At 39.9% G+C, this 26,161-nt stretch overlaps 4 protein-coding genes across 5 annotated transcripts; 1 reads left to right on the top strand and 3 right to left on the bottom strand.

Moving 5' to 3' along the window:
* Positions 1-93: 93 nt before the first annotated feature.
* On the bottom strand, positions 94-6,250 carry slc25a20 (solute carrier family 25 member 20). The gene is made up of 10 exons (XM_020642406.3): positions 6,113-6,250; positions 5,878-5,993; positions 5,214-5,306; positions 4,941-5,068; positions 4,760-4,850; positions 4,496-4,613; positions 2,308-2,380; positions 2,098-2,207; positions 1,600-1,724; positions 94-707 (listed from the first exon to the last, which is right to left on the bottom strand). Exons 2-10 carry the CDS (start codon positions 5,977-5,979, stop codon positions 645-647), a joined length of 903 nt encoding a protein of 300 aa, XP_020498062.1. The 5' UTR covers positions 5,980-5,993; positions 6,113-6,250; the 3' UTR covers positions 94-644.
* A 646-nt stretch (positions 6,251-6,896) lies between these two features.
* Positions 6,897-16,913, bottom strand: LOC109990319 (NCK-interacting protein with SH3 domain). Of its 2 annotated transcripts, none has more exons than XM_020642410.3 (13): positions 16,551-16,913; positions 15,625-15,737; positions 15,313-15,523; positions 14,435-14,510; positions 13,628-14,184; positions 11,947-12,117; positions 11,193-11,279; positions 10,820-10,958; positions 10,634-10,714; positions 10,264-10,392; positions 10,003-10,092; positions 9,737-9,909; positions 6,897-8,544 (listed from the first exon to the last, which is right to left on the bottom strand). In XM_020642410.3, the coding sequence occupies exons 1-13, from the start codon at positions 16,719-16,721 to the stop codon at positions 8,320-8,322; spliced, it is 2,223 nt and encodes a 740-aa protein (XP_020498066.2). In that variant the 5' UTR covers positions 16,722-16,913; the 3' UTR covers positions 6,897-8,319. The 2 variants fall into 2 exon arrangements, with proteins under 2 accessions (XP_020498066.2, XP_065810940.1); XM_065954868.1 differs by having other exon boundaries at positions 13,628-14,181.
* A 744-nt stretch (positions 16,914-17,657) lies between these two features.
* Positions 17,658-21,446, top strand: ndufaf3 (NADH:ubiquinone oxidoreductase complex assembly factor). The gene is made up of 5 exons (XM_020642419.3): positions 17,658-17,817; positions 19,941-20,136; positions 20,286-20,352; positions 20,561-20,661; positions 20,777-21,446. The coding sequence occupies exons 1-5, from the start codon at positions 17,729-17,731 to the stop codon at positions 20,882-20,884; spliced, it is 561 nt and encodes a 186-aa protein (XP_020498075.1). The 5' UTR covers positions 17,658-17,728; the 3' UTR covers positions 20,885-21,446.
* An 816-nt stretch (positions 21,447-22,262) lies between these two features.
* On the bottom strand, positions 22,263-25,943 carry zgc:112334 (uncharacterized protein LOC619199 homolog). Its single transcript, XM_020642439.3, has 11 exons — positions 25,818-25,943; positions 24,762-24,869; positions 24,570-24,666; positions 24,363-24,497; positions 24,092-24,290; positions 23,855-23,986; positions 23,585-23,684; positions 23,316-23,487; positions 23,043-23,187; positions 22,911-22,965; positions 22,263-22,830 (listed from the first exon to the last, which is right to left on the bottom strand). The coding sequence occupies exons 1-11, from the start codon at positions 25,857-25,859 to the stop codon at positions 22,684-22,686; spliced, it is 1,332 nt and encodes a 443-aa protein (XP_020498095.1). The 5' UTR covers positions 25,860-25,943; the 3' UTR covers positions 22,263-22,683.
* Positions 25,944-26,161: the final 218 nt, after the last annotated feature.

The following is a 26,161-nucleotide window of genomic DNA, read 5'->3' as shown; positions in this document are numbered from 1 at the left end:
TATTACGTAGATTCATTTTGTACTATTTATATACTATAAAATCCCCAAAGTAATACAAATGAAATGAAAGTTTAAAAAAAATAGTACAGTCGATTTTGTAAATATGGATTCTTCTTTTAATTCTATACATGTTGATAATCACATACTGTTCAATGTCATAGTGACTGCTCTCATAATTTCACATTAAAACAAACAGAGGGTGTAGTTATTAGAGTTGGTCACTAGGTGGAGTGTGACCTCACAGACGGCTCTAAAGGCGTGTATTGCTGACACTCTGAACACACAGCACAAATAAAATGCACCTTTTTCGGATATGTCCACCTGCTTGCAGATAACATATGGTAAGGCACGACATGTTCATTGCACTCCTTGTCTATTATACAAACAATAAAAGATTTTAAAACAAAAAGATCAAAAAACTATTCAACCAAAAAAGGAGCGCGAACATTCGACTGTGTTTGAGTGTGTTGTAAGCTTGTGCATGTACTGGCACAGGTGCAGTCAGGTCTGAAAGATCCACACGCTTAACAGAACCACACGCTCCAAAAGACAATCAAGTACTGGTACATTGTTGTTGGAAAAGAAACTCTTGGTATTATTGTGTGTGTCCCTGGTTTCACATACGAGGCGATATGTAGCCTTCATCACAGGTCTGGTGCTAACCAGTTCAGGAACTTCATTGCGAACTCGAATCCTAAGAAGCAAGCCTGAAAGACAGAAGATGCAAAAAAACACAACTGTTCAGTATTTTAGTGACAGAATTAATAATGTTTAGTTTTTCTGTGACAGTCATAGTATATGATCTTATTGCAGCTGAGTAAAAAAACTGTACTATGCCCTTATCAACCTGATTTTTTATGTATAAACTTTTTGTTGTTGTTGAGAAACATTATTGTAAAGAAACTTCAGGATTAATCTGCCCATTAGAAGTTAAACATCTAAATGTTTACATCTACATTTTTACAAAAAAAAGACAATTTCCTGTTCTGAATGTGATCTTTATTATTTTGTTCATCTGTGCTAATTACTACTAAATGAGTTAAAAAGGGCCGGGCTGGGGAAAGGATGGATTGCAGTTGATTTTCTTTCACTTTATAATAAAGTGTGCGTGACTCTTGATAAGAATGGTAGGTACAAGTTTAAAATATTGGATATCATGACCATACTGTAAAAAACCTACTGATGCACATCTGTAGCAGCTGTAACACACTGATGACATCACAGAGCAGCACCTTTACTGGTTGGAAATATGAAACCCAATTTAGTTTCTTCCCCATTTCAAAGTCTACTTTTTAAAATTCCTCTTATAGGAAGAAAGGAAAATATTTTTGTATATTGAGGGGCTAAAATCTAAACTGTGTTTGTGAATAAATGTATTGTATTTGTATTTTGTGGTATTTAAAAACATCAAGACTACTGGCCAATGAGTTATTGGAGTACACCTTGGTACATTTAAGTTTACAAGGATCTTCCAAACAACTGCAACTAATCCCCTGAGTAAGTTTTAGGAGGACAGTGTATTATCCACAAGCTGTCTAAATGTGTAATCCAGCTCCTAAGAGCCCTGCACTGTGTTGAAAATAAGCAAAGTGCACTCACTGCATTGGCAGGGAAAGCTCGAAGCATGACAGCATTGAAGCCTTTATACAGAGAACCCACGCCTTCCTCCCTGACCAGCTCCCGCAGAACGTCCCGGAAACCGTTAGGATATTTCCCCTCAGGAGCTGAGAAGGAGACACATCAAAAAACTTCTTATAAAGGCAGAGCAGCTTGAAAAACGAAAAGAAAAAAGTATGCTTAGAAATTTGGAACAAAGTCAAGGAATTAAATAAAGTGAAGAAGAAGAAATAAAAAAATAACTAATCTTAAGTAAGGTTTGCTCTGAAACAGCTCACAACAAAAAAACAATAAAGAAAATCCAAAAACTGAATCAAACTATCAGAATAAATTCAGAATTATCTGCGTTCTATTGACACATGTAACGGTCAGCACAGGAAAGGTTTTTGTAAATGACATCAGTAATAACATTATAAATGAACGAAGTTATAAATAATAGTATTTTATCCTCAACAAAAGTTGGGACATTCAAAGACAAACCTGTCTGGAAACGAGACTTGAGCACGTCGGCTGGAATGGCGACCGCCCAGTTAAAGATCCCGGCCATGCCTCCTGCAAACAGCACGCTGGGAACACTGAGCTCGTTGTGGCTGCAGGGAATAGACAACAGGTTCAACTACTCAACGACTGATAACTCTCAACTGTACAACTGAGGGACATAAATACTGTGAGGAAAAGACAAATATTGACCTTTTTCCTGGAGGTGTGAGGAGGTTCTTCAACCACTCGTATGACGTGAAGTACATCCCACTGGCAGGGACATCTGACATACAAAACCAAATAAGAGATAAAAGGTACATTCAAGTGGTCAGTCACTAAATAAATACATCTGAATTTACCTCAGCACAATGTTTAAGTTCGTTCACGTGGTCTTTTCATTCACAGACATTATTACAGAAACAACTTACATGAAAGAAGACAAACTAAGGGAAACAATTGTGCAAAGGAAAATGTGCAACACCATTTCCAGAAAAGATTGGGACCTTTTGTAAAATGTAAATCAAAACAAAATGTGATGATTTCTATGACATTTAAACTGTCACTGACATTTCAATTGAATTAAAAATAGCTAAAATACCACATATCAAATGTTGAAAGTGAAAAATGTCTCTAGCTTTGGAAAATAAGATGCCCATTTTGAATTTGATTACAGCAACAGGTTTTGAAAAAAGACAGCGTTAACAAAAGAATGTTAAGGTTTTGAAGTGCTAAACCTTCATTGTCAACAGGTTAGTAACATGACTGAGTATAGAAAGAGCATCCCAGAGAGGCTGGGTCTTTCTGAAGTTAACATGGGGAAGGGTTCACCATACTGTGAAAGACTGCTCTGGCAAATAGTTCAACACTTTAACAATCATGTTTTTTAAAGTCAAATTTCAGCCATCTATGATGATTTTATTAAAAGATTCAGAGAATCTGAAGATATCTCTGTCTGAGAGGACAGGGCCAAAAATCATGACTTGGTGGTCGTGATCCTCGGGCCCTCAGTCTCCATTTAAAGCAGACTGGATATTGTAGTGGACCTCACTCTATGGACTCCAGTCTATGAACACAGCTCATTGTTACATTCACAAATCACAAGTGCTGAAACTCTGCCATGCAAAGAAGAAAACTTAAATAATCCGGATCCAGAAACACACTGATTCCTTCTCTGGGCCTGGGCTTATTTAAAATGGTCTGAGGCCAAGAAGAAAACTGTCCAGAGGTCTGATGAGTCACAATCTGAATTCAACTGTTAGGAAATCATGGATGTCTCATTCTCTGGGCTATCGAGGAAAGGGACCATCTGACCTGTTATCAGTGCATGGTTCAATAAACCAGAATCGGGGATGGTATTGGGGTGCATTTGTGCACATGGCATGGGTAACCTGTACTGCACATTTGCTTATTTCAGCATGACAATGCCAAACCACATTCTGGTATTCAAGCACATTGCTCTGTAGAGAAAGAGTCCGGGTGATAAACAGGTCTAAACTAGTCACCAGTTGAGAGGGGTACGAAGGATATAATTCAACAAGCGGCAGCCGGATCTGTTGAACAGCTGAAGTCTGAAGATGGTAAAACATTCCACTTTTCAAATGACAGAAATTGGGTCTCTTCTGTTCCCAAACTCTTACTAAGTGTTGTTGAAAGAAGAGATGATGCCAGTGTGGTAAATGTGATTGTCTTCCCAACATGTTGCTGGCATCAAATACAGAATGGCCATACTGAGTTCAGAAAACAACAACATTTGATATGTTTTCTGTGTGCCATTTTCATTTCAATGTGGAGTTTCAATGTTTTAAAAAATCATCCCATTGTTTTCATTTACCTTTTTAACAAACATCCATTTTTTTTTGTTTTGGAAAGGGGATGGCACTAAAACTGGACATAATTTCATCACAGTTACAATAAAGGGCTGTTTTTATATTGAAAATCATGATGACAAATTACAACTGGGAAAATGAACACTAGTTGGGTCACAAAGGGATGAGTCACTAAGGTAGTTGGCAAACAGAGTGATTAGGTGTTTAACACTAGGTGACTAGGAGCAGCAGTTGTAGCCTCAAACCACAAGTGACTCATGCGAGGCAAATCTTTTGGAGCCACTACAAAAATATTGGATTAATAAAACCTGTTTGTAGATTGTTTTACCTCAAACACCAGGAAGTGTGAGTGTTTTTCATTGTGTTTGTTTTACCTCTGGGATACTCAAAGTGAGTAACGTTGAATGTAAACTCTTTGTTTGTTTACAGGAAAACTCAACATGCCAATCTTAAGAGTTAACATTCTCTTTCCATTGAGTGTTCACATTATTTTTCAACACATATTTTAAACAAGACTTAAAACAGACTTATGCTGCGGCTCAGGTTTGGTCTCTATTGGAATGAAGACCCACCTCTCATAAGAGTCAGAGCTGTGCCTCTGTAGATTCCTCTGATCCCAGACTCTCTGTACAGCTGTTTGACACAGTCCATTGGCCCTGCATACTTCACCTCTCCTGTTGCTGCCTGGATCTGCAAACATTTTTAAACACTATTTTACTTACACTTCCATAAATATAACCTCTCCAGAATGTGAAGTAATAAAACATATATGACAATCAAACACAAGCTCTGTTTTAGACTGATGATGAGATGATGTAAATCACATGTCCTCTGACCTGTAGGAGACATTTGATGCGCTCTCCAGGAGCCATGATGCCCGTGGTGAACACTCCAGACAACATCCCTGCAGCAAACAGCTGTGGATACCTGCAAGAGACGATGTGCTCCCACATTATCACCCAGAGAGTGATAATACAACGATTATAGTGCAACCACCTAAAACAGAGTTTCACCTACGTCAGGATATCATCAGGAGTTCTTTGTTGTAATTTCTTGCCCAGTCCAAATCCAAAGAAACAGACAGCAAACATGGGGGTGACTCCAATGATGGGCGCCGCCATGCCTTTATAAAGCCCCTTCACACCCTGTGAGGAAGACGATGAATAGAAGGACATCAGCACAAGGGGGAAAGACTTTTCAAGCATTATTTCTTCAAGTATTAGATTAAGATAGGAACTTTATTGTATAAAAGAACACAATGAAACTTTGTCAGGCAGTATGCATCCTCACCTCTTTGGCTAAAGTCTTTTTAAAACAATCAATGGTTCCGGCATAAATAAGACGCTCTCCAGGTTTGGGTTTGGGCTGTGTCTGTAAACGCACCTGAGAGAAACAAAAGAAGTTTTCACATCATGCAGGGGGCAGCGGTGCAATTATAATCAAATCACTTTGACAATGGTACAAACTGAACAGGTGACTTCACAGTCAAAACAGTGAAACAACTTCTTTGAAAAGTCCCACAGATGTTTGTTGTTTTTTTTTTTTTTACAACATTTCTTTACTGAAATGTCTTGATATCTTTTGACTGAGCTGATATGCAATAAGATTATATTGGTCAATTTGGCTGGTAAAATTTCTAGCTCAGTTCATGGGTATTGCTGTCATTGCTGCAGGTGTGATTCAGTCATCAGGTGAGATCTGACAGTAGTGGAAGCCATTACACCTGCAATGAGCTGAGTCATATAACTCTCTGTATGTAGGTCAAAGGGCTGCAGCAGGCTGAGCTGATACTCAGAGCTCTGGGCAGTCGCATAAATGAGATTTAAAACACCTTGTTACTTGCACACATCTGACTGACATATGTTTGTTTTTTATCCATCCGGATGCACTCTCCTGGTTGTTTCCTAACGTAACACAGAAAGTGTAGAACAGACACACAACGCGAAGCAATCACTTTTATCGTGTCGAGTGGATGTCCTGCGAAGACGAGGCAAACCCCTCCAAACCCCCCAGCGAAGAAGTTCTTCAGCGGGCTGATCGGCTGCTGTTTCGACATTTTTACTTTCCGCTCTGCAGGAAGAAGAAAAACAAAAACACACACACAACTAAAAACGACTGAATGAAACCAACACGGAAAATAAACACTCCCTCACAAACCGCAAAAATAAACAATAAATAACAACTCTCACCTGGACGACTGTGGCTCTGTGACGTGTTTGCGTGCTCCTGTCACTGCTGCCTGCTAGACCTTTCACCCACTTACTTACCCGGACACATTAGACCACCACACAGCAATGCTCTGCTGGTTCGTCTCCGTTTGGTGTCCGGGTAGAAACTTACCACTTTGTGAGAAACCTGAGTTGGCTTATTAGCACATAAAAATTAAACATAAAATATGCATTTGTTATTAAAACATGTGTTTGTGCAATATGTTTTTGATAATATACTAATTTTATGTGTAAAACTATTGCTTCTATTTTAAATGATGTATTTTTAAACATTTTAATTCATGAAACTAGTGTATAAGTCTTTAGTTTTACCTGCATACTGCAAATTAGAGCTTAATTTTTTTTATATAAAGGATATATTTTTTTATCTTTCTCAGGTATATTCAGCATTTTATTAAAACATTTTAAAAAATGGATAAAGGAAAACAAAAACCAAACACAAAAGACTACACATGAGAAGGTGACAAGAATGATAAAAACAAAGAAGGTTTTGATGGAAACAGAAAGCAAGTTAAATAAAGGACTGTGAGTAAAATGATCATTTTTTTCATATTATACTGAAGTTACATTAAAACTTAAATGATGGTTACAGTTTAATCTACCTTGTTTCTTTGGTTGTGTTCTGAGTGTCGCCGTGTAGCCGACAATATCTCTCCACAAATATCTCAAATTAAGGTTTTATATGGTTTTAACCATAGACTGTAAATATTAACTGATAGACCCTCTCAAATACCAATCTGACCACTTCCACTGTTAAAATATAGCTTTATTAGTTCTGTTATAACACAGTTGCAGCATTTTGCAGACAATGTTAACCACGGTAAGAAGAGACACTCACCTCTCTCACATGTGCTGTAAACAGACACACAAATACTTAATGAATGATTAGTCAGACATTAACTGATAACTGATAACACTTCTTTCAGGTTGTGTCTACCTCCTCAGAAACATCTTTCCACACAGAGAAGCCATGCCAGGGACAATAAAGGGTAAGTCCAAGTTTAAAATGGGAAATAACAATCACAACATCATGGGGGAGAAAAACGGAATTGTCCATGTTGGTATTGAAGTATTCAAACCACAAGGAGATAAAAGAAATGTTCTAGACTTTGCCTCCCTCGGATAAGAAGCGGTAACATCGAAAGAACGAATAATTTGGATAGTAAGTGCAGAACCATTTCAGCTACAGCTTTCATAAGCCAATACTCCGTTTATTACAGCAAGATTCTATACAGCCTTAGTGCAGCACACTAAGAATGAACACGAGCGCAGCATAAAGACAAAAACCCTTCAGTCTAACAGGCAATCTGTAAACAGTCATTGAGTTCTGATGCTTGCGGAGTATTTGCAAATGTAAGTATGCATGATCGTCTTTTAGTGTTGAAAAAGCAGAATAGGGCAAAAGTACCAGCTGTAAAAAAAAAAACTGCAGACGAAGCTAGAGGAGAGACTCGATATGTAGCAGCAATTCCTCAGCTAACTTCTTAATTTATGATTACACGTGAGTCAGAATGTGCTTTTTTCACTATATGTCACTTGATTTTAATTCTACTTATAATGAACAGTGAGATGAGTGATAGAGGAAAGTTGGGTTTAAGAGTAATTTGTCAGTTAACACACCGTAGTTTGGTCCCATTTACAGGGAAGCACAGAAAGGGTCAAAGCAATCTGAGAACAGTTGGCACCAAAAAGTGTAACATAACATCAAGTCTGCCTTATATTCATTCAAATATTTGAGTTGATCCAAAAAATACAATTATGATGATTGTGTTAAAAAATAGTTTTAGTCTTGGTTACTGTTACTTCAAATTCAAAGCACTTTGAGTGCATACATATTCTTTATGTTTGTTAGTGATTATTGCCATGATTTTGCTGTTTGGCCTATGTTTTGGCTATTTTTAATCTCCAATAATGACAAAGCCTCACAGATTTGTGCATTTGTCATATTTTTTTCCTCGAAGAAAAAAGAGAGAAAGAACAAATCTCCATCCACAAAAATAATCTGTGCATGCTGCAGTCTTTGATGAAGAGTCCCAGAAAGAATTGGCAAAACTGGCACAGTAAACAGGGCATCCCATCAAACAACAGTTCCTCTTCTTCAAGCTTTATTGTACCTCCCTGCAGCGGACAGGAGCAGACTACAGTGTGTGAGCCTGACACTGATATGGTTAGTCCTGGCTTTCACAAATCTGCGGGTACTCCTTGAAGATCTGCTGCACAATTAGTTTATCCATCTGCTTTGCTGTAGCGCTCCCTTCCTCTTCTCCTGGATCTTCTTCCTCATTGAGAATCCTGCGCAGCGCCCCCTGCAGGTCAGACAGGCGGTGCTGGTGCTCCAGGTAGTCTGTTGAGCGCATTATGGAGTGCATGAGGGAGAGGTACTCCATCCTCAGCTTCAGAGGGAGCGTGGGAGAGAAAATTATAATCAGACAAGGAAGCAAAGGTTTGATGCAGCATTGAAAAAGTTGTTCAACATTTATAAGGACCCATTTCCAGATAGCTGCCAATTCCCTCTGATGCCAGGCTCAAAGTGGGATGCTCAAAAGCTGTTATAAAGTTGTGATGCTGTGTTCCAGGATTTCTATAATATAAATGCATTTTATCTGATGATTATAATGCTAAAAAAAAAAAAATAAATTAAGTGCACCACCAAATTTGAAGGAGTCTACAAATCTAAGCAATAAACCTTATGTTAGAAATCTATTCATTTACCAGTCAAACCATTTGTATTATAGTAACTCAATCCCAAAAGGACCTTCTCAAAAAATGAGCAAGTGTTAGGACAATAGATAGAAGAGGGAAATCTTTTACGTATCTCAAAGTAAAACAACATTTCTAACACTCTATTAGCTACCTTTAGACAACTGATGCTAGAAGTCCAGCACTTACATACCTATGGTTTCATTAGTTATTTGTTCAAGGCTCACATTACGTAAGCTTGGAAGTACTTTCAAATCAATACAATTCAAATAACTTTATTTATCCGTATTTAAAAGTATCAGTGCGCACACAAATGACAGCACAGCACAAAAAAAGCACACCCACACATATCACATATCAACAGCACATACTTTCATTAGTTATTTGTTCCAACTTAATAGTACATATATACTATATAATATTACTAATGTAACCCTTTTCTATAGTATTGTGTAGAAATATCAAACAATAATATGAGCTTTCAAACACGTCCAAGCAAACAGTATTATTTTAAGGTCAGTGTCGTGCGATAATGTTAACTGCTGGATTATCCAACATGTTATTTTATCTTTATAGATTGCCAGATTCCCCTCTGGATTTTCACTATTCATTGGCTTTTCATTCCATGGTCAATTTTGAAGCAATAGATCAATAGATTGATAACAATTATCTAAAAACCCAATCTTATCAGAGTAACGACCTTGAACACAGCAGAACAACATGTTAACAGCATTTGAGCATATCAGAGGAAAGTGAATATGTGAATATTGCCAGGAAGTAATTAGGAAGGTTGATGCTAGAGTGACCATGTGTATTTCCCAAAATGTGGAATCATACATTGAAAGCATAATAAAACAATAGCTAGGTGGTGTTTCCAGGTCTCACCTTTTCTCCAGGTGAAAGGTCAGATATTTGGCGAACAGCAATGTCAATCATCACCATCATGTCAGTGCGGTAAAAGATGTCAGCTGTCTCTCTGCTGGCAAAAACATCCTGCAGAAACTTTAGCACTGAGTGCGGTGCAGGCGGGGTGTGTTTAAACATACACACCGGGTCATCTGGAGGTGAGGATGACACAAAGTGAGTGATGACATTAGTGGTGAGAAAGTGGAGATGCAAAATGAGAAACACAGCAAACACTGATGTTTTACCTCCTCTGTTCAGGAGCAGCAGCACTTTCTCTGACAGGATCTTGACATTTTTCTTCTTCAGCTCCTGCATGATCACATTGTTGCTGGGTGCTGCAAACACAGATAAGACAGAGTTTCCATAGTCAGGCAAGACAATCTCTTCTGTAGGTCAGCTTCACAACACTAGGATGCTCAGGGTTTTTCTTTCTACTAGTGCTGCTTGTTTCCTGCTACAATAAATGAAAATGTCTTGTAAAAGAGCTGCATGTTGCCTGTCCTCACCTGTGTGGTGCAGGTTGAAGGACAGCAGGAGGTTCAGGAAGATGTCAGGCAGCTGCTCTGTTGGATCAGAGGGAAGCCCATCCTCCACCACGCCCAGCAGAAACTGAACAAAGTCTGCATTCAAGTGTTCTGAAAGCAGAGAGGGAAAGGATTATGTCTTGATAAAGAAGACACAATCCTTTAAATACACCTTTGAATGCATGCGTGTCAAACTTCTGGATCGGTTTGAGGATGGAAAACCTTTCATAATCAAGTCAGACTTAGAACACAAAGTTGTTTGTTACTCTTTTGGAATGATTAGCATTGTTCATCAGAAGTGTTTTTGTTTTTATTGGCAGAGGTAAATATTCGTATTTGTTCCATGGCATACCGTAGTGATGATATGGCACCTGTTCACCCATTGAGAAGATCATTGTAAGAACCAGAGCTGTGTAGCAAATTTTCTGGTGTTCTGAGGAAAGCAAAACAGGTAAGAAAAAGTCATTCAGGGTCATGTTTAATGTTTAGCTCGGGGAGTACAACATGAGCAGAACCCCGTGAAGGTAAAGACGCCCACCTTGTGTGTCAGTCTGAAGGTCCCTGGCCAGCTCCATGGGGAGGATGGAGTTGAGGAAGGTGGAGATGAGGGCAGCGTCCAGGCTGCACATGGCACCGAACACTTTAAGCAGCAACAGCCGTAAAGACACTCGAAGCTCCTGCACAGTCACACGGTTACAACAATGACTAAACGCCAACCAACCGTACACTGAACGTCATTATGAGGTTTAACTTTCACTGAAGCAAACCAGACTGAACACTGGGTGGACTCATGATTCTGGGAGATGCTTCATAATTTAAGCTACCAAATGATTACAAAACACCCGAACCAGCAATTAAGCCGACAGCAAAATGTCTTTCAAATTTTTGATTTCTCCTTAATTTTGTCTTACCATCTGATAATATGACACCAGAGACAGCACATTCTCGTAGTGGTTTGCCTTGCACATCCTCTTGCACACCTCTGGATCAGCATCAGTCTGAAGAGGAGGAAATAAACCATCCTTTAGTTGTAAGCAATGATATAATAACGTAGTAACTATGTAACTTTAGAATCTGTGATGTCCCCTGAACACACCACAGGATTATGGAGCCCACTGACAGCTCAGCAGGACATCTCAGCCTTGATCTGAGTTCTGGTCGGGACAACCTGCCAACAAAGAACATTTGGCAGCCTGATGAGTTTACAGATCCAGTCTTTAACCACACGGTTGGATTTGTAAAGTCGTCTGAGCCGCTCTGATCCTATCAAATATGTCTGGAATTTACAGCACGACATCTGGACGGGTCCTCTTGTGGGCACATCACTGACTGATCCCAAGTGAGAACATTGAATTTCTTTCTGAGGACAGCGCTTCCCGAAATGTCCTTTTCAGGCATAACTGAATGGGTTTAATTTATATTAATACATCAAACATAATTACTCAAGTTGGAGCACGTTTACTATCATGTTTGTTCACTACCTGTTTCTATAACTGTTAGAAACATGCAACCTTTGTTTTAAAAAGTGTAAAAAGTCTGAAATCCATCTGGATTTGAGTTACAAAATCACTTTGAACTTTTTAAATAAGAAAAGACGGGCCAGCAGACATTTCTAAACCATTTTTTTTTGCAGGAGTGAGGGGTCAGCAGCCGTCTGCATCATACCAGTATCTTCAGCAGCTCTTCCAGATAGCAGGCAATGAGAGCGTGGTCTTCATGTAACGCCCAGCTCCGCTGCTGGGAGTCATCACGGTGCCGGGTGAGGTCGCTGAAGATCACCTCCAATCTCTGTTCATCATGACAAACCTGACCCTGTGGCAGCGCTGTACTCAAAACCTACAGGGACAATAGACATCATGACACACCTGTTTCTGCTGATACTTGAAATACCAGTCCAGAGACTGGACATTTCCTTCTCTGTCATAGAAAGACACTCCTGATCTATACCTCTACCTTTCCTTTTTAATGGAAGTAACAAAACCTGAGTGACATTTCACACAATGATATTAAACAGTTCAAATGTGTTTGGTCTTTAAACCAGCTTTTAATACATTTTAAGGGACGAAACGACACTGTGTTAGCCAAACATTTTTACACGTATAAGTAAGGCAGCAAACATATAAGCAAAGAATTGCTTACTGGCTCAGCCAGAGGATACAAAACATTATTAGCTTCCATTGAGAGCTATGTTTTTGGCTGTATGTTGAATTTTCAATATCCACTATTCACTCTCCCTGTACCTCTATTCTGGTCCTTTAGTTTCTAAATATTCCACTATGCTAGCAAACTAGCCTGCGGCTAACGTTCATTTTTTGCTTTTTGGTGTGGGGTAATAAGCGAATTGGATTTATTTGGGCTTCTTCCTGAAAAAACAGCGTTATGCAGAGTGTTGAAGGTGAAAAAAGACATTACTTGAAATATGTAGATGAAATAACCAACACACTCTGTAAAAAGTGCAAACAGACTGAGATGACAGTTGAAAAATAATTGTCTATAAGTTCCTTTGAGTTTAATCTAATAACAAGTAATGCATCAGACAAAACTGTGTCTTGGAGGAGGAAATAAGTATTTTTTTAAAAACCTATAGTACTGAGAAGTAAGCAAGCTTTAAAAAACATCATCTAAGCAATAAGGCAGGTGCGTAGGAGAGGAATGAATCCATCAAAGATTGCAGGTAAACTACTGCACGATGTCTTTATTGCACAAATGCAATGTCAAAGTTTCTGTACCAAATATTGCTGGTGTATTTGTGCAATTTAGACAGTGTGCAAGATTTTCCCTAGCCGTTCTAGTTGTGTTGCAATGGTATGAAAACAAATATCGATATCATTTAATTTTTACTACTATCATATCAAAGTTAAGAATTCTGGTATTGTGTCAACCCTAGTTAGGCTTTTTCTTTTTCTGTGCTGAGGACTATTGCCACCGTATAATACGTGCATCATAACCGCAAGGCTATTAGCAAAAACATTTAGGCTTTTTCTTAGATGAGCAGGGCCACGGTGTGCACCGGCGTCTCCATGTAAACAACGATTGCAGCCAGAAGCTTTCAGCTACTGCTGTTTGAGAGTTACATAACACCCACTAAGAACAACCTTACAGCTATACAGAAATATATGACAGGAGAGAATTAGCTGATATCTTTCAGCTTGGTTTGACACTGCAAAGCTTGCCTCTGCATGGTACAAACAGGAAATGAGTAAGTGATACTGTGAGAACTGTGGTCCTTGAGAAATGTCAGCTAAATGCAGACTGAGCTGTAACTCTAAACTACATCGGTATTCTCCTTTAAGGTGGCACAGCCCCAGGATGCTGAATCCACATGATGTAAAGTAAACATACTGACCTTGCTCTCCACCAGCGAGAGAAGGACCTGCTCCAGAGCACGGGAGGCCTGAGGTAAGGCTGTCTGCAGGTGGCCTACCACCACACCCACGGCAACCCTCGACAGCTCGTAGCTCAGGCCTGTGTTCTTCCGCACCAGCTCGATCAACTCGGCCCCGATAGTCATGGGAACCGGTTCAGACGCAGTGGGGCTGCCAGGAGGGCTGCCAGCAACTGAAGGGGGGGCAACCGGCCATTCATTTTCTGGCTGGTCCTCCTCTGCCGCAGGCTGTGAAGGAGGAGGGGTTGCTGAGGGCTTAGGAGGCTGTGGAGCCGGACTCTTCTTTGCAGGAGCCAAATGAAGAGAAGAGTCAGGGGAGGGCCCGTCTAGAGATGATGCAGAGGGCTTCACACGGGACGGCACTGGAGGAGGGGGGGTGCTGGACACACTGGGCAGACTAACATCAGAGGAGACCAGAGAGTGGGAGGAGCCAGACTCTATGGAGGTGGTGCTTATCGAGAGGGAGGGAGCAGGGGACGGAGGGAGAGAGGTCCCTCGGGAGGGGGGCTCTGGCTCTGCTGAGAGAGGAGAGAGAGAGAGAGAGAGAGAGAGAGAGAGAGAGAGAGAGAGAGAGAGAGAGAGAGAGAGAGAGAGAGAGAGAGAGAGCTCCAGTTACAGAGAGGAGAGAGAGCAGAAGTGACCGGACTAAGAATAGAGTGTTTGTGAAGTACAAAGCTACAGCAGATAGCCTCAGCAAAAACACTATGTTGTGAAATATATAATAAACCTACGATGTTGTGAACACACCGCTGCTGTCTGAGTTCTCACCTGCACGTCGGCTGTTTCGCTGCTTTTCAGGGGGAGGAGGAGTGATCGGGGCGGCACGTCGAGCTTGAGGTGGCACCTGCAGAAGGACACAGTGGAGGTTAAATTAAACATGTGCAGCTTAATGAGAGGTATAACTAAGTGTGTGTGTGTTTCTATACGCCCCAGTGCCTTGCATTATTATTCACCTCCCTTTAATTTAAAATATATATATTTGAATTTAACAACTGCAAATTAAAGTGGATTTTACTAGGGTTGTATGAAATGGAAACAAAACATAATAGTCTATAATTATGAAGCTGGGGAGGTAGTAGTCTTCAAAATGATTTACAAATAAAAATATGAAAAGGCTTAAGATTTTGGCTTTGAACCTCCAAACTTTGATCAGATGTAACTGCTTTCTGGTTCATATATGGCCACTCTCTTTTTGTAATTTTTGTCTGTGCTTGTTAGTTATAAAGTAAAAGCCAAAACAATTCTCTCTGAGTTCCAGCTTGTAACACTGTAATATGCAAGACAGTATGTTCAACTGTGCATGGCATCGGCATAATATTGGTTTAATTCTAATTTTGGTCTCTTGTGAATGCCTCTATAATATAATTGTAACTCCTGATATACTGTAGTTTTCATCAAATGAAGGAAGAAGACACATTTTAATCTTTAAAATGCTGCCATTCATGTGCAGACGTGTTGGGCAATATCATCCGTCAAGGAAATACATGTAGATTAGTTGTGTTTAATACATGTTCAATAAATTGAGCATTAATGAGTTATTATTGATATGGCACTTTCCAGAACAGAAGCTGGAAGTGTTTAAAGAGCATACATAGAAAAAGGGGGACCATTCTAAACATTTGATTAGTACTGTGGGAGTGTAATACCTGATAAACGCCCTGTTCTCCCTGCATATTGTCCATGCTTCCTGATAGCGGCACGCCCCCCTGTCGTCCATAGTCTCGGTTAAGGCCATTGGGTGGAGGAGGAGTCTGACTGAGAGATATTTCACTGCTGGAGGATGGGATGCCTGGTTTGTGACTGGCAGACGAGGAGCTCCGCCGTGAGAGAGTCTCCTTTCTATGATGGATCAACTTTCTACAACACAAAAGGGAATATAGATGATAAATCACAGCACACATTCAGTCTCAGAAATGTTTTTTTTTTTTTCTTAAAGTCTTTGACTGCTTTGCACTCACTGTAGAACATCTCTCTGTTCAAGATTGTATTTGCCTCCATTTTTTAAGGCTACATTATGGATTCCTTCGATGGCTCGGTCTATAGACTGCAGCACCTCATCCTGCTCCGGAGCCTGGAACCAGACCAGAGAAAAATGGAACTAATTAAATATTTATTAAAATAATCATTAAACTTTAAACAAAACAGATCTGTTGCTCGGGGACAAGTGTGGCTTCAGGCAGGATCAAACTGGGGCAGTTATCTAACAAACAAAAAAACAGCTTTTTAACCACTGAGGCTTCAGATTCAGCCTTATTAAACCTCTACAGACAATTCCATTACCAATAGGAGAGAGCATTCCTATCCTGCTGCTGTGTGTGAGTCTGTGATTTTCCTAAATACATGCTGTGACTGGTTCACTGTAAGCCTGGGACCTTAGAAAATCCTCACTGTGGAGCACATGAGGGTGTGACTGAGATCAGTCTATGTAGAGGGAGCTACTTGGTCAAAACTAGTTGAGATACATGTTTGATAATATTACTGAGAACAGAGTCACAGGTAAACAATGGCTTTGTGTCTTGTTGGCTCTGTCCTTGCCTCTGTTCTGTATCACATCCTACCCTGTATCTACCCCATCCTGTCCCATCTCCTCTCTGTCGCAGTGAGCAGCTGCAGTGCAGAAGGCCAAGACCCCCATGATGTAACCCTTGCAGATCATTTATGTTTTGCCTCAGCAAACAAGCATTTCTTCCATGCCAATAATCAGCAGCAAGCCATAACACGGCCTGTCCTGCAGCACTGTAGCAGTAACACGGGACGTGTCTGTGTCGATCCCATCACCGTTAATACGCATTCCCCAGCTTTCACTTCACCTCAGTGTGCTCCTGCTCTTGAATCAACTGAAACGATAAGAGTGACAAGAGTCTGCTCAGAAATGTGTGTTTACCTGTACTTTTTCGATGTATGAGGACGGGATGTAACCAGTTTCCCCCGAGCTACAGCGGGACCCCAGCCACCAGTGTTTGTTGCTCCTCTCCAGGATTAGGAAGCTTTCTCCGGCCGCGAAGTGCAGCGAGTTGGGCTCCGAAGACCGAAAAGCGTACAGAGACCGGTACATACTCTATCAGTGGTTCAACACGCCAAGGCGAGGTGGAAAAATATAAATACTGTATCTGAAGGCGGGGAGTGAAAACAAATCTGCTCCTCTGGAGGTGATTTAAAGAGCCCATGAATGCATGGCCCCGGCGGATCTCTGCTGTGTATTTACAATGTAGCTCAGACCTGATCATCTGACCTGTGACTGTTGCTTGTGAAATCCGCAGGAGGCGCTCTTACTGCATGAACACACCCACAAGACATTTTAATCAAACGCAGAGGCGAGCGTTCATCCTCTATCCTGATACTATTGATATTTTATTGCGACATTATTAAGATTATAAAGTGATATTTTAGAGTTGCATTGGTACCATATAAAAATGTTCTGAAAGTTTAACATTTACTATTTCTATTACGTGGATTATATTGAGGCCAGCCAGTAAAAACTCCATTAATATTTAAAGTTGTGCAGTGATACACGGATCAACTGTTAAGCTTATTATGGAGACAAGAACAGTTTATGAATAATTGTGAAGAGTTTAAGTGGCTCATTAAGTCCTTTTTTTTTTATTTATTTTTTTTACACACAACACGTGGACAAAATACCATCAATACATCTGAGAAATTACAAACTCCAGTTTATTATACAAACATTTTTCATCATCATTGAGGATCAGCAAAGGACCTTTTACAAATAGTCATGATTTTTCTCAGACTTTGAATCGTTGTAATTGTAAAATGTTTGCAAATTAACAAACAACATTTATCTAGCTATATCATACATTATAAATATATATACATTGGGAAATTCTATGAGCACTACGACTACCCATAGACTGGACTACCACAAATGTGTAAAGAAATAAACATTCTCCCTTAAAAAAAAAATATAGATATATATCTATATATATATAGATATATATATATATTGCTCGATTTTGCGATACAGAACACCGGAAAGAAGCTGCTGGTGTTACAGAGAATTGTGTCCCCCCTGTGTGTCGCCGGTTGCTGAGTTTTCTCTTCAACATGGCCAGCTCGCTGTGTGCCAGATCCTTCCTTCAGAGGTCAACACAGGGTTTTATCTTCTCCTCCAGGACAATACCCGCTCTCTTAAGGTGGGGCTGCTTTTTTCAATTTAAAGGTTGTGGTTACTCTACACCCAAAATGTAATGTAGCCTATGTATGATGGATTAAGTAAGGCATGGCTTGGTGTAGCCTGAATGTCATGCTGTTTTGAAACACCAGGGTAATAGTCGGCCTATTTTTGAGCCGTAGTTTTATTAGCATAAGTTCTATAAGTGTCATGTTGTCCTTGGATTTAAACTTCAGGTCACATTTGTCTATGGATGGTTCATGGTCCAACTTTTGACCTCTTAGGGGTTTTGTCTGTTCACCAGTTAGGGTTGCATGACGACTAGAACTTTCAGACTCCACAACCATCCTTTTCTTGAGTATTTTTTATTTCATGGCTTATATAGTGAATCAACTGGCTGAAGCCCAAGTGCATCTGCAGAAAACATTTAAGTAAGCATGCAGCTGAATCACAGTTATGAACAGTGTGAATGAAATATAACAACCAAATATAGTAATGACAGTCATAAACAATGACATGGCATTGTTATTTTATTCCTTTTCTTACTGTTTGTCTAGTCACTTTATTATAATAAATAATAATAATATAAATACATAAGACTTTCATAGCGCTTTGAGTACTCTTAAGACACTTAACACAGAATAACAAAAAAACAACACAACAAATAAATAATGGAAGAGAAGGAGGATGAGAACAGAGTTAGTGGTTGTAGGCGATGTTGAAGAGGTGAGTTTTTAGGGATTTTTTGTGGTTTTTGCAGTGGAGGAGCTCAGACGAGTAGGGGGGAGTCAGGTTATGGAAGGCTTTAAAGGTGATGATGAGGAGTTTGATATGGATACGCTGGGGGTGGGGAGCCAGTGGAGGTTATGAAGAATGTGGTCACAGGTGTGGAAGACAAGCAGCAGAGTGCTGGATATATTGTAGTTCCTTGAGACTGTTGCAGTAGTCTAGTCTGGAAGTGATGAATGAGTGGGTGAGGGTCTCGGCAGCTGAAAAGGAGAGGGATGGGCGGAGGCGGGCAATGTTTGTCATATGGAAAATGGCTTTTTTGGTGATGTGATGACATGTTGGTCAAAGAAGAGGGTTTGATCGAAACTCTAAACAATGACACTTCTTATTATAATCTCTTATTTAAGCAGATTTGTCTTCTCAAATCAATGTTTTTTTCTGTTCAGTCAGCCATATATATGTTAATTTGAGTAGAACTGCAAACTTATTTTTCATTTAGGCGTAAATATAATTTATTTATCATTCTGTAAGTTTCACAATTTTGTGAAATCTCACAAACCTCATTACTAACTGATTTATTAAGAAAATACTCCATGTATTGTTCAACAAAAAACACTAATAACACTAACCAGTGCCACTGAATATTTTGTGCTGTTTTAATGTAAATGTAATTTTTACAAGGGCTGTTAAAGATCTGATTGGTGGAGACATGGCTAAACACCAGTCAATAATTCGTTTTTGCATTAAATGAAGGTCCTCTTAGAAAGAGGCCTTTAGCTTGTTTGTCAGTCAAAAATATTCTGTGGCTCCATCTGGTGGAGTCAGTCATCACCTTCACAGGCGGTGCCACCTCACAGCTCCTCTGCTGTGTCACATTTAAAACCCAACTGGCAAAGCTTGATAAGATAAGGCATCACATCTCAGTCGATCTTTATTTGTATTGCTCCAATTCATAACAAATGTTATAGCAGGACACTTTACATCAACAAACTACTCAACTAACTACCAGTACTTAAGATTTCTGAGCGTGCTCAGGTTTTTGTTCCAGGCCACTCTCTCTCAGGAAGGGAAAGTAGGACAACAACAGACTAACATGTGATGCAGACAAGCAGAAATGTTTGTTTCTTGGCTGCTTCTTCTCTCCAGAAACAGGCCTCATGCTTTTGGCGCTCAGTCCTCTCAGCATGTTGGCAGAAGATTTTTGGCTTTTGATCTGAGCCACATGGCAAAAATGTGTAGTACCCTTTGATTTATATTTAAAAAAAGTGAGACAAATAAATATATAATTACAGAGAAGCTGACTCAGGCCTCAAGCACTCTTTGCAATATTAATGCTCGTAAGTTAAGGAGCAATGATTATTCTTGTGTAGTTTACATAGAGTTGATGGTAACTTATTTGATCTGGTTTGGTTCCAGTCCATTGCTGGCCCGTTCACATCGATTGGGTCCCAGTGATGATGAAATGTACCAGCGCACCACGGTGTCTGTCATGCAGAAGGAGCCAGGCAGCGGCCTCATGATTCACAGCTACAGTGCTCATGGATTCAACATAGATGGTAACAGGGTGCTCGGGCCCTGTGCTGTGCTGCCTCCTGCTATCCTCCAGTGGAACGTGAGATCACTTCACAAACTACCTTTACAGCTCGTAGACTGTTCTCTCATATTCTGTTTTGTAGAGATTTAATCTATTCTCTTTGAGATTTTTATCGCTTTAAATCTCCTAATGTCTCTCTCTCTCTCTCTCTCTCTCTCTCTTTACAGGTTGGCAGTAATAAAGACATCACAGAAGAAAGTGTTTCACTTTTTCACATGATCGAACCAAGAATAGGTAGAAATTAAAGCACCACGGACCTAAATGTATAAACGGTTGAAAAATGGAATGAATAAACATGTTTCTTGAGCTTTGCTGGAGGGAGGAATACCATCATTACTGAAGATCTTCAAAAACATTTGTCAATAAGTAACCCTTTCTCTGCAGCTCTCAATAAATATTTTCATTTCATGATGCAATTTGGCATGTGTTCTTGTTTCTGCAGAGATTCTCATACTAGGAACAGGCGCAAGAGTTGAAAGAATTAGCCCTTCGGTCCTTGCTCTACTCAAAAAGAAAGGCATCGCTGTGGAGGTGCAAGACACGGTAAATATCGTCCAGTTAATTTGAGTGAACATCGTCACTCCGTTAAGATGTAAGACTCATTAAGCTGCCCAAATTTACGTCTCTGTCTTTGTTCCTCGTCTCTGCCGTTTTGCAGCCAAACGCATGTGCAACCTTCAACTTCCTGACCAGTGAACGAAGACTTGTAGCTGCCGGTCTGATCCCTCCGCCTGTCAGCACGGCACTGGAAGTGAAGCAGGAATAAGTGTTGTGATTTCATCAGAAACTAGGCCTGATTTCTACAGATAAGGATTAGAGGTTCATGAATGATCTCTGGGATTGTTGTTCTTCTGCAACAAGCTTCCAAAGAAACTCAGTGTGAAATCATGCCCAACAGAAACTATTCATAAATTAGTTTGCATCTCTTATTCTATGAGATTAAGGTGTAAAAAATGTATCAGAGCAACGCGCTGTTTCATAAACGGTGTATGTCGGGGTTTCTGTCAGACATTACAGACAGTCGGTGTTTGTGAGTTTGTTTCACTGTACAAAAAGTTTGCACAAGCGCTCATGGAAATGTAACGGAGGACAACCATGATAGAGGGTTGGACTGTAATAAATGTATAGAAATGTTGTTTTAGTGTGTAAAATGTGTATTTAAAAGCTTTAAATGCAATAAAAAATACCCAATGACAATAATCTGATGTGCTAAATATGTAAAATAGATATCAAATGAGCCCCTATATGAATTATTCATTTTTAAAGACACAGTTGAAGATGAAACTGGTAAAAATATTCTTAAATAAAGTAAGATTTCTTTGTGTAAATATGTTCCAGCTCTCTGCCTGAGGTGTTGCTGCTGAGTGTCCTTTATGCTGTAAATCCTCTTTTATTCTTTGTGTCTTTCTGTCAGCCCCCAGCAGTGCTGCCACCAACAAGCTGCCCCTGCAGCACATGACACATTTCATAAGCTCTGTCTTTCTAATTCATAAGCCTCCATAGATAAGAGAGTCCGCAAATCCTCTGCTTGCACATCATCTCTAATCAGCTGCCTCTGTGCCATATGCTGCACAACAGTCTGAACAGTACAACGTGTCGTTCCCATGCAGGGGACTGCATGCATACTTTACATGATGATAGAAGACTGGCAGTGATTAGGAAATAACACATAAAAATATGTTTGATAAAAAAAAATCAGTTGCTGTTGGTCACCTTTTTCAAATGTATAAATGATGCATTTAGCTACACAAGAGTTCATGATACTGACAATAGTCACAAAAAAAAAGAAGAGAAATGTAAATGTGTTTTTATGATATAAGGTAAAGTTTAGCCAATTAAAACTTGTTATCCTTTGATTTGTCCAATCAAAGTAAGACAATTTTTCATGACAATGAATGCAAAAGGAAATCTGATTGTCATGATGTAAACAATAAAACCTAAGAGCTGCGGGGCGCCAGTAGCCTAGTTCTTAGTGCATGCGCCCAATGTGCGGAGGCTATAGTCCTCCGAGCAGACAGCCAAATCCGACCTGTGGCTACTTGCCCACACATCATTCTACACTCTGTGTCTCCCTGTTTTCTGTCTCTATCTACTGTCCTGTCTTTAAAATGAAGGCATACAAGCCCAAAAAAAAACTTAAGTACTATGTTGCAAACATTTGTATTGATAGATTCAAAGTATTACAGTTCCAAACTCCAAAAAAATGCAAATGCAGAAGAATTGAACTTACAAGGAAAACAGCATTGAAATCACAGTTTACAGAATGTCAAATCACGACACAGTACAAGTAGCATCCTCTGCTTTACAACTGACAACACGTCACGTTCCCCTTTTTACTCATAAATTGATGTCAGAGGATGTTATGTAAAGTGTCCATCAGTATTTATAAACGAATCCTATTCATACACATTCAAACACCAATGGCTATTAAGGGTTCAGTGTCTTGTCAAAGGACAATTCGACCTGTGTACTGGGGGAACTGGGATCAAACAGCCAATCTTTTGATCAAAAGACAGCTGACTCTACTAGGGAGTCCTTGCCATGGAAGTATGTTGACAGTGTCTCTCAGTCCTCATCAGAGGTGTGAGATTGGTGTCTCTGCGACCTTCTGAAGCACAGCTCTGCTCCTGTGATCCGCAGGTACATTTCTTTAATGTCCTCAACTTCAGACACAAAGTGGTTTGTTTCATCATATGAGCGGGACACAAAAATCTAGAGGAGAAACATGACCACGTTTAAAAAAAAATACATCCATGTACATAGAGATAAATCTGCTTGAGCGATCTCATTACCTGACTATTTTTTCCATCTTCATTGGGAACTAGCAGGTCGCTTACTGAAGCAAACCTAAAGGGTGAGAGGAAATGAGGTCAAATGATATTTTACAAACGGCCAAAATGAATGTCTTAAAAAACGAGATTTACTTTTGAATGATAGGCTCGAGAAGCTCCAGTGCTGGCTGGATTTCTTTCTCAGGGTTGTTTGTTTCTACAGTTGTGCTAACTGTGGCGATGTACAGCCCATCTGATGCCACGCTGTGCGTGTAGGACACCACAGAAATGTAAACATCTGCACAGACAAAAGAGAAGAGGATTTACTGAGAATTATAAGTCGGTGTGATCAGCTTTTCTGATCTAATCTGAATCTTTGCAACCCACATGCATATAAGTATGGTTTGACGTGAAAAAACATACTACCGGATTTCCTGTGAAGTTGTGTTTGAGGGATGATGATCTGACAGGAGTTTGCCTCGTGGGTGTTTTTAACTGGATGATTTAATAAACAGATGACTCTTATCACATGACCTGCTTTCCTCACTCTGTTCGGGACGTAGCTGGGGTCGCAGATGAGCTGTTGACACTGGAACAGCTGTTGTAGAGCGAGAGAGACAAAAGGGACTGAATCACTGAGGACACAACTGTGCTGCTGCATTTCCAACCCCTTGTCTACATTAAGTAGCTCTTGCCTTCCCCTCAGATTTCACAGCTTTCACTTTGCCGTTGTCCATCAAGACCTCTTCCACTGCTCTGTTCATCAGGAAGGTTCCTCCATATTCTGCACTCAGTCTGAAACACACAGATTTAACACAGCTCATTAAAAGTCACATAATAACATCTGGAAAGTCATCTTTTGTCATTAAAATGCATCATGACATCTGTTTTGATGAGCGTATTCTCATTTCAAGTTAACTACTAAAGTTTTTTCAAGATCCAAGATTCATCCAATTTTCTGTTACCGGGCAAATCCTTGCGGTAGTTCTCCCAGCCCATACACAGGGTACAGGTATGGACTGGTGTTGTGGCGGGTCAGAGACTCAGAGTACAGCCTGATCCGTCTGATGGTTTCCAGACACGGCTGATCCAGATAACTACAGGGAGGCCAGAGGACAGTAAATCAGTCCAGGCAGGTTTTTAATTCAAGGATCAGCTGTTGTTATTTGTTATCTGGTTCAATTGGAATTCTTGTGTCTGACCTTTCGTTGCTGTGTAAGGCAATGGCATGACCTGTGAACTCCTGAACGTCTTGTCCCAAGTCAAATCGACAAAACAGGTCCCGTGTTGTGGTTTTGTTAGGGTCCACGTTGTGGTAGGTTCGAGGGTTCCTCATGTCAAAGTTTTGGGCCAAGTGCAGTAGCTTCCTGAACCTCCTCTTGTCAAACATGCCCATCAGATCTGAAAGGTATGCTTTAGTGAATGACATTTAATAGAGTTATGAGCGTGCGTATGCAGGTGTTTGCTTATCACCTGAAGTTTGGGCATCTTCCTCTGTGCCGGGGACTTTATGCACTTTCCCCGCTTTGTAAACATAGCTGCCTTCAACAACTTTGAAGTCCAAATATCGAGTAACCTCAGTGTGCACCAGGATTCTCACAAGCTCACCTAGTGTAAACACAGCAGAGGGTTCAAGTAATGCACATACTCACACTAAAATAGAACAAAAGAAACACTCACCATTTGCAAGAAAAAACTTGGGGATGAGGTCAATATTCCACTCTTTTCCACACCCTAGTGACTTGGTACAGCCAGGAACTTTGAACTTCTTGTACAGCTGTAATGTATAAAAAATAAAGAATAGTATAACACAATCAAATCAGCATTGTAGCAGCAGCTGCTTTTGTGTTGTTTGTGTATGTGTGAACGCACCTGCTCGAGGGGGGAAATGGACGCACTCTCTCCTCCGTAGTAAGGATTCTTATCGATGTGAAGAACCTTTTTCCCATTTTGAGACAATAAAGCTGAGAGGACGCATTCCTGACACAGATGGATATTCACAATAACGTGCAGTAGTTAGCAGTTTGTCAATCATCAATCTTTATTTGTATGTGACCAACTGACAACAAATGTTATCTCAAGACACTTTACAAAAAGAGCCGGTCTGGACTGTATTCTTTGTCATAGTATTTACAAATACCCAATAGTAATCCCCCATGAGCACAGCACTAAGCAACATTTAGCAAAACAAACAACCCACGTGTAGCGACACAAACAGCCTTCTTCAGGGTGAAGTCACAGCACACAATCAGCTACTTAAATACATACCATTTCTGGTTGTCTGGTATCTGAGTTTCTGTGTTTTCCTCCAAAGAGAACCTTCATCATACCACTTTGTCTGAATTCAGAGCACTCCAGACTCTCATTTTGTTTGTTTCAATGAATAAAACAAATGTATTACAATTCCAGTAATAATGGTTTAAGTATCAGTGTACAGTATTAGTATCAACAGCTATGATTATAGTCTGATATTAATATTAGCAACTATAATGATAATGAAATGAATAGGACTGATTATGTCAATTAAAGGAGTTAAAGTTAAGCAGCTCTTCAATCGCTCATTCAATTTACAGATTAAGGCTAGCATAATGACATCATCGTGGTAAATCCCTTAATATGACTGAATGAAAAGGCTTTTACTCACTCACTGAAAGTGAAAAATGTCTAAATTGATCTTAGTTTGGGTATTATTAAAGCATCTTGTGAGATGAGAAAAAAATGTCTGCATTTAAAATGCAAAGATACCCTTAATTACAATTACCCATGACCCCTTTTCTACATGCACTAAGGAGACTTTTCCTCATTGGCAGTGTTAGTAACTAACTATTACTAAAGTAATTGTAGCAGTGAAGTAAAGGATGGTTGAAATGCTTTCCCTTTTTCTCTCTTTCGATTGTTTATATTTTTCAATCTTATAGATTGTCTTACCTTCAGTCCAGTTCCGAGCACAATAATATCGTACTCCTGCATCCTATCAGTCTCTTCACCTGATTCAAACAGCCTCTCTGAGTCTCAGTGCTTTTCCTGCGTGCCTGCGTGTGTGTGTGTGTGTGTGTGTGTGTGTGTGTGTGTGTGTGTGTGTGTGTGTGTGTGTGTGTGTGTGTGTGTGTGTGTGTGTGTGTGTGTGTGTGTATCAGCAGTGCATATGTGTAACAGAGAGAGACACATTAGTGTTGATGATTTGTGACAGTAAATACTTTGTGTTCTAATTTTCAATAATCGTCTTATGGATCACACATATGCTTGTTTGTGTTTGTGTGTGTGTGTGTGTG

Source organism: Labrus bergylta, chromosome 5 (genome assembly GCF_963930695.1).
Source record: "Labrus bergylta chromosome 5, fLabBer1.1, whole genome shotgun sequence".
Classification (NCBI taxonomy): Eukaryota; Metazoa; Chordata; class Actinopteri; order Labriformes; family Labridae; genus Labrus; species Labrus bergylta.
This window is presented reverse-complemented; position numbering and strand designations above follow the sequence as displayed.